General features: G+C 44.8%; 1 protein-coding gene and 1 long non-coding RNA gene across 3 annotated transcripts in view; both read left to right on the plus strand.

Moving 5' to 3' along the window:
- Positions 1-1,505: 1,505 nt before the first annotated feature.
- On the plus strand, positions 1,506-3,161 carry LOC116704486 (uncharacterized). Its single transcript, XR_004335693.1, has 2 exons — positions 1,506-1,848; positions 2,222-3,161. It is a non-coding gene; the product is annotated as an uncharacterized LOC116704486 (long non-coding RNA).
- Positions 3,162-3,855: 694 nt separating this feature from the next.
- LOC116704482 (breakpoint cluster region protein) overlaps positions 3,856-8,277 on the plus strand; it is an 82,467-nt gene continuing 78,045 nt past the window's right edge. For both annotated transcript variants that reach the window (XR_004335692.1, XM_032540014.1), the window contains exon 1: positions 3,856-6,402. Coding sequence is in view for 1 of the 2 variants with exons in the window: in XM_032540014.1 (XP_032395905.1) it covers positions 4,782-6,402 (1,621 nt within the window). In the remaining variant the exon portion in view is untranslated. The remainder of the gene's footprint in view (positions 6,403-8,277) is intronic.

Here is an 8,277-nt window from a genome sequence, read left to right on the forward strand (position 1 = left end):
CCTCGACTTTTCCATTTCCTCCCCACCCCCACCACCATCACCTCCCTCTGTCCTCTCCCTTTTCCCTCTCTGCCTTCCTACATGTGATTAGCTTGCGTGTGTGCGTGTTTGTAGAGTTAGCGCGTGTACTTGTGCGTGCTTAACGTGTGTGTGTGTGTGTGTGTGTGTGTGTGTGTGTGTGTGTGTGTGTGTACGAGAAGGACCAACTTTAACATGAAACGTAACAAATAATATAAAATGTTAACACACCTGGTTTGAGTTGGGATAGGATTTTTGAATGTGTGAGGCTTTAAATGCGAGTGTCAGAAGACCATCACTCTAGTAGTTGTGTTGCTGGTTTGAAAGAAAATATACTGATGCCATGTTTTTTTTTATTAATATTATTATTATTATCATTATTATTATTACTGTCAATATTGCCTTTAAGGTTTATATTTTTTAATGATTTTGGGAAAATCAGTTGTCTTATGTCACTACACTACCAACAGCAAATAGTTTTGTTTAGCTTCCCTGTTCATGAAAAGAAAATTTAAGATATCAGAAATTAATTAATCTGTACAGAGACTCATTTTATGCGACTTTTTTTTTCTAAATGGCTTAGTCAGTTGTTGGACCAGCGTGGCTTAGATATACCGCCTTCATTTGTTTTCTCATGTTTACCATTGTGTCTTCAGTATAAACTCAAAACTCTTTCAGAGAGGACGAGCCCCGTGTGGCAGACGAGGACTGGGAAAGGTTCGGGAGTGAACAATTGAATGCTCCGCTAAAAAAAATGAAAAAAATCTTGAAAAACAAAGCCGCATGTCCTGTGACCAAGCATGAACTGTATGTGGTTTGTCATTTCTAATTTAATTGTATATGTCCCCCGCCCCTCAAGTATAAATTAACCTCATGGATGGAATTTTTTTTTTATTTGTTTTTTTTTACTACAATGATTTGAAAATAAGCCAGTTTTTCTGCACTGGGCAGAGCACAGCTACCTCAATATGATAAAAAGATATGTTGTTTTTTTTTGCTCATCTCTAGATGCTTTTCCTAAATGGTCTTGCTAAGGCGTAACAACTGAGGTGTGCCCCTATTTGCTTGTGCAGAAAAAAGAACAAAATTTCCCTTCCCTCTAAACATGTTTAAGGATATATTTTGTTTGTATTGATTTTTGACTCATTAACTTTATTTGTGTTTTGCTTTGGAGATAGAACTGAGTGGGGGTGATGTATGTTAATTACATCTCCATGGTGTTTGATTCAAAGGACCGTAAAAATAAAATCTGAAGAAAGAATACTAATACAGAAAGGAGTCCAAATGAAATTGGATTGCGAATAAGAACCCAAAATGTTGTTTTTTTACTTCAAGAAAAAAAAAAAAACCCTCATAAACCCTTTGAATCAAAGTGTTCTCTGTCTTCATTTAATACGATTAAGGCCAATTGATATCCACATTCATATCCAGTGAGTTGTGTGTGTGTGTGTGTGTGTGTGTGTGTGCGTGCATATAATACTTGAATTCAAATCATTTCAGACCTATGAATGCTTCAGTGTCTTTGGCACAACGTGACAGGCAAGAGATACAGCGAAGCAGATGTGTATATTTGACTCTTACAGACTTTAACATTTAGAGGTTTAGGCTGGGATTAGCACACTTTGTGGGGGTGTGAACATGCTGGATCAGAGGCCATACAGTCAACTGGACTAATCTTAGATATCTTAAGCATTATTTTGTGTGGAAATTTCCATGTGAGATTTCTAAAGCATGTTTTTTGGGGTTGGTATGCACTGCGTGTTTGTGTTCCACATAACAACTGTGTGTTTTTCTTCCTCATTGCCTTCCATTGGCTCACCTGTCACTAGAGTAAGTATCCATTTGCTTTTTTCACACTACTAAAATACCAATTAACTACAGTAGAATCTAATAAAACAATAGGACAACAAAGACTTGACAGAGGAACATTCAACCATTAATTTAAGAAGCATTTTGGGGAAATGTTCAAATGTAATCCATGGATTGCCGATCCATACAAATAAAAATTGATTAGACGATGTTGCCCACGTGCCACTATTGTGAATGTCACTGTGTGCTGTTCTTTGCACCGCTCTGACACTTTCCTATATTCACAAAACCAATGCCTACTCTTCTGGTAGAATAAAAATACCTATCTTAAAATTGTAAACTGGTCATGAAAAGTTAGTGTTTTTTACTAATGTAGTTTCTCTCTCCTTTTTAGGTTGGCTCTCATAAAAGCTACTCTCCAGCATGTGTGATCTCTCTTATGTTCACACACCCCAGACATGACGACCAGCAGCGTACCCTTGCACAGACAAAAAGGACGTTTTTACAGTAATAAGACCAAAAACATGACTTAAAAGTGGTTGGGCTGGAAAACAGTTACCTTTGCCCTAGTGTACCACAACACACACTTCTTAAAATACTTATACCTCTGTGTGCAGATGTTCTATCAATATGATCCTATTCCAGTTTTGTGTGCAGGGAAGCGTTCAATACCCTCAATGCTCCTCCTTGCATGAAGAACTTCCAACTTCCATGTTAGCTTGTCACATAGATAATTTTTAACACTGGGTTGAATGATCTTAGTTGTACATCAGTGTACAAAACATTCATGCATGCGTTTCCAGCTGTATGTAGGCTTTGCAATTTGTATTTATAGATTCTAATGTATAATAATCTGACATTAAGATGGATATACCATAGATATGTACATCACTGTTTTTATTGTAACAGTTTGGGTAATTTGCACAATATTAGACATGGAAAAGTGATTCATGCTAAACTTGACTGTGCTCTACTTGAGTTTTTTAACGTTAATTTTCCCCTTTTGAAAACTACTGTAGGCCGATCACTGATCCATTTACTCTCTGATGTAGTCCTTTGCATTGAGGACAACCGACTAACACTTTGATTCATTGGTAATCCTGCAGTACAGCAGTGTTCTTCTGTTGCCTCTGCATTATTATTATTATCATGTATCTTTATCAACTGCTGTAAAACTGTGATCTAAGGTGAGGGGGCGTTTGCAGTCCCCTCAGCGACACCTGGTTGAAGAACAATATTAATCAAAAGATAATCATTATTGATGACTTGATAATGGTTGTACATGCATTACTGAGGTTGTGGTTTCAGGTAAATAAAACAATATAGTATTTGAAGTGTGTCATTTTGCATTCTTGCATTGCTAATGTGATGTTCCGGTTTGACACAATTACAGTCATTTTTAAGATTAAAAAAACATCCTTATTACTGGGTTAACAGTTTAGCAAAGACCTACACTGAGATTGTTTAGGGGGGGGGGGGGGGGGGGAGTCGTAAACATAGAGCAGCAGCTGTGTGCTAACTAGAAAAAGAAAATCACACACATACATATATTACTCCACTGAGTGGCAGTGTTGGGTTTAAGTGTAACAGCACTACATATTCTTTACCACATGCCTAACAGGTACAACCGTTATCTTTTTAACGGGAACAAAGAGTTATGCGCTGAATGTATTCTTATTAGGCTAATAATTGTTAACAAAAAAACTAGGATTGGGAGTGGCTGTAGCTGACTGGTTCCTGAGACATTTAGAAGGATGTTAAAATCTGTTGTCTGATCTATAGGCTTTATAGCTGCCTGAACGAGTGACAGGACCAACCAGCAGTTTGCAGTAGCCTCCAGTAAAGAATAAAGCCGTATGTGATATGTCCGAATAATTAGGCCTATAGGATTCTTATGCAGAAGACTCTGTTTTAAAACGTAACATGTAAATATAAGCTCCAACATTTCATATCCAGAAAGTAACTAACAGGATGTGAGTGCTGGCTGCATCCCTGCTCTGTCTCTTTAACCAGCGGGCTCTCAGTGACTGGTCCCTCCCCCTCCTGCAGCCCTCCAGTGCTGCTGGCCTGAGATGGGAGCGCACACAGCGGCGGCACCGTCACGGCCGAAAAAACGGGATAAACCTGAAAAGAGCAGAAAAAAAAAACCCAATACCTCATAAGTACCTTGGAAAATGGGATAACGAAAACAATGATTTGACTTAAACCGGGTCACGTCGCTGGATCGAGTCCTCCGAACAACTCAGATGTTGTCTTCGCTTGTGTTTTGCGCTTTTTATCCTTTCTCCTTGAGCGCTGCTGGTACAAAGGCGCCTGGTCTGGAGCAGCACCTGGGATTACCTCCGTATGAATGGGCGAGAGGTCGATCGGACCTGCTGCCACGGACGAACCCGGATTGGTAAACACAGACAGTGAGTAACCCTAGCAGGATCAGAACACGTTTCTTCTTTTTTTTTTTGTCTTCTTTTTTTTTTTTTCCTCCTCGGGATCCAGATCCCAGTGTCACCCCGCGAGGACAGATGCTGTCATTGTGTCGAAGCTGAGATTTCCCCAAAAAAAAAAAAATCTTCTGAAAGTGTCTTTTCTTGGAATAATGCATGAGAAAGACGAGCGCTATTGCCGCTTTTTCTTCCTTTTTTATGCCTCACACATTCCCAGCTATTCCTGTGGCTGAACAGCCGGGTTCTCTCGTTCAGAATGGGATGTATTGTTGCATCTGCGCAGCCCACGACAAGTGTCAGCAACTAGACTGTGTGTTTCTTAACGGGTTACCCAAAGGCTTGTTTTAAACACTGTCACTGCTTCCTAACTGTAAGTGGCCATTGTTGTCGATAACTGTCGCGAACTATAGGCTACTAAAAAAAAAAAAAAAAAGACTAACGGTGCGCCCTTGGCTTCATTCACCTTGTGTGCGTGTGAGCCGGGGTCGGTCACAGAAATAAATTAGGCACAATATGGTGGAGCCGGTGGGATTTACCGAGGCGTGGAAAGCGCAATTCCCGGAGTCCGAGCCTCCCAAAATGGAGCTGCGATCTGTCGGAGGCATCGAGCAGGAGCTGGAGAAGTGCAAAGCGTCCATCCGGCGCCTGGAGCAGGAGGTGAACAAGGAGCGCTTCCGCATGATCTACCTGCAGACCCTCCTGGCCAAAGAGAGGAAGAGCTACGACAAGCAGCGGTGGGGCTTCAGGAAGACGCCACTGAACGAGGGGATGGACCCTGCGGCCACACAAGGCGCGGAGTGCCACTCCCAGCAGCCGCACATGCAGGAGACTGGTGGAGTTGGAGTAGTAGGAGTAGTTGGTGGAGGGTATGGTGGTGGGGATAGGAGCCGTTATCAGCCTCTTGGAGATGGAGCCGGAAGGTCCAAACCCAGGCCTCCGCCAGCCAGGAAGTCAGCCTCCCACGGAGACGGCTTGGAGTCAGCCTTTGAGGTACCCCAGCAGGCTGAGTCCATGTCTTGTGAAAACCTGGATGGCCTCTCGCCATCCAAGCAGAGAGGGGGCATCTCCGTCTCCCCTCGCAGACTCAACCTTCCGCCCCAAGACAAGGAACTGACACTGTCCTCTGACCCCAAGGACAAGTTGGGGATGGGACTCGGCGTGGCAGCTCTTAGATCCAACTTTGAGAGGATCAAACGGGCCAACTCTCATTCTGCGGGGGATGTAGCAAAGGGCCAGGAGAAGCAGCTGCCGCCGCCGCCGCCACCCTTCTACTCTAACATGGAATTCCACCACGAGAGAGGTCTGATCAGGGTCAACGACCGGGACGTCTCGGACAAGATCAGCTCCCTGGGCAGCCAGGCCATGCAGATGGAGCGAAAGAGATCTCTCCACTCCCTCCCAGGTAACCTGGCGACAGTGGCAGGGGAGCTTCGCGCCCGGCCTGTGTACAGAGGCCGGTCCACTGAGAGCACCTGTGGCTATGATGCAGAATATGAAGACGGGGAACCCAACCAGCGACATTTAGGGAGGGCCAATGGTGGCAAACCTCCACCCCCACCCTGGCAGCCCTCCGAGTTCCAGGCCTACTCCAGTGTTTATGTCGGTGGGGTGATGATGGGTGAAGGGGGCGGTGGAGACGGGAGAGGTGGCGGTGGAAGTGGTAGTGGAGTCCCGATGAGAGATCTCGGGGGAGGTGATGACCACCTCCTGACGTGGCCCCGCCGTTCCTACTCCCCAGGGAGCTTTGAGGATGTTGGCGGAGGCGGCGGCGGCTACACGCCGGACTGCAGCTCCAACGAGAACCTGACGTCCAGCGAGGAGGACTTCTCCTCAGGTCAGTCCAGCCACGTCTCACCCAGTCCGACCACGGCCTTCCGCCGGCCCTTTAGAGAGAAGAGCCGCTCGCCGTCCCAAAACTCCCAGAACTCCCAGCACTCCTTTGACAGCAGCAGTCCTCCGACGCCGCAGTCCCAGAAGCGTCACCACCGGCAGCAGGGAGGCCACGTGGTCATGTCTGAAGCCACTATTGTGAGCGTTCGCAAGACCGGTCAAATCTGGCCACCTGCTGCCCATCATGACCTCGTGCCCCACGGTAGAACATCCCACGACAACAGTTTCCATGGAGACCACCTAGGTGAGTGTTTGCTGCTGTCTCTAATCTTTGTTTGGTTGAAAGCGGGTGGGCTGGACATCTCAGCCCCCCCCCCCACACACACACACACACACACCCATATACATACACATACACACACACACACACACACACACACACACACACGCACAAACGTAGTATGGCTTTGTGTGGAGGAATGAGAAGTGAATGAGTGTAATTTAGTCACGTGTTGGCATCTATTCTTTTTGAATTTTTTGCCTCTTCTTCATGTCTTCCCCTCATAAAACCACAAAGCACCCAAGTGTTGACGTCATTGATAGGATGTGTGTGCAGTGCACGGAAACGCTCAATCCCGTGTGTTCTCTGGACGGCCTTGCGTGGGAGATTCATCTCTGCTTATTCCTGGAATGTCGGTCGGGTGGGTGAACAATAAATGTGGTCAGTCTGGGTTGAAGCGGCAGGTCTAGCCCTTCTCAGACGACTCCTCAGGCTCTATGTGTATATGGAATTCCAATTACAGGTGTCTCTCTCTCTCTCTCTCTCTCTCTCTCTCTCTCTCTCTCTCTCTCTTTCTCTCTCTCTCTCTTTCTTTCTTCCTGAAATGTGACAGAGTAGAAGACAATTCCCTGAACATCAAGCTGAAACTCTTCACCTGCTTTTAGCACAGGGCAGGACAAAAGAAATCCACTCTCCAAACAATTACGTGCAGTATCCCTAACCGCTTAATTGCAGCCTTTGAGCTCCGGCCCCTGTAATAGAACAGCAGAGCAGATAGATGTGCAGCCTGGAGCAATCTGGGCAGTGGCTGACATGGCTGTCACAATCAAGCCCAACAACAGTGGAGTTAGTTACTCAAAGAAGCACATTAGTAGTTACTAAGCTTAGCTTACTGTAATTCCTCAGTAAAGTTTCCATTGCAGGGGTTGTGCCAGCTCACAAGAAGTGAAAACGAACACTGCGCGGGGTGGTTCAAATATTTGACATCATTTTTTAGTCATTGACTGTTGTTTACCGAGGTGCGGTCAGCAGCAGTTGTGCACATTTGTGCATGTTGTCTCTCTCTCTCTCTGGGTTTCTGGTGTTGAAGTGAGTAGTGTTTCACCATAGCTTATATTCTGTAACAGATTTGGAACTGGCGCCCTGCTGGACCAGACAGGCAGCCAGGTGCAGGCATCACTCGCCCGCTCCAGTGCCAAGATGAACTGGAAAGAGGGGAAGAGGTAGTAGATAGAGAGAGAGAGAGTGAACTGGAGTATTCAATGGGAAGGGACTGAGAATCCTTAAAGAGAAAAGGAGAAGGCAAGTGTTTAAAGTGAAAAGAAGATGCCTACTTTACCGGTACAATAAAGTTATAGCTAATTTAAAGGATTTAAAAGCTAAATATAACCATTTTGCTGTTTTGTAATATGTGATACAGCTCTAAGGACATTCCTGTCACTATTCTGGGTAACATTACTGTCTGAAACGCGATGCCGCTCATTGCCTAAATATCCTGAACAGAGAACATGTCTCTGTGTATCTATAATTCATTTATTTGAATAGAACCACTGACACAGTGGAGCCTGGCGGAATCAAGTAAAATGAAATGAAAACCTTCTCAGATATATTAGCAGTGAAAGTGAAAGACCTCTTCCCTTTGAATTCCCTTTTTTTTCTCTCTCTCTCTCTCTGGTGAAAACTGTAAGTCAAACTCCATCAAATAATTAAGTGCAATGCTAACGTTCGTAGCTCTTAACAGCAATTAAGAAAAGTTAGCAGATAACGAGTCCCCTGAAAATGGCTTGCTAATTCTCCCAGCTGCTATGTTTTAGGATTATCGCTGCACTGTCTGTCTCTCTTTGTTTTAACATCTTTTCCACAACAGTGAGCCCTGTGGGGAGTTAGGCGAGCTGGCAG

This window comes from Etheostoma spectabile, chromosome 16, assembly GCF_008692095.1.
Source record: "Etheostoma spectabile isolate EspeVRDwgs_2016 chromosome 16, UIUC_Espe_1.0, whole genome shotgun sequence".
In the NCBI taxonomy this organism is placed as follows: Eukaryota; Metazoa; Chordata; class Actinopteri; order Perciformes; family Percidae; genus Etheostoma; species Etheostoma spectabile.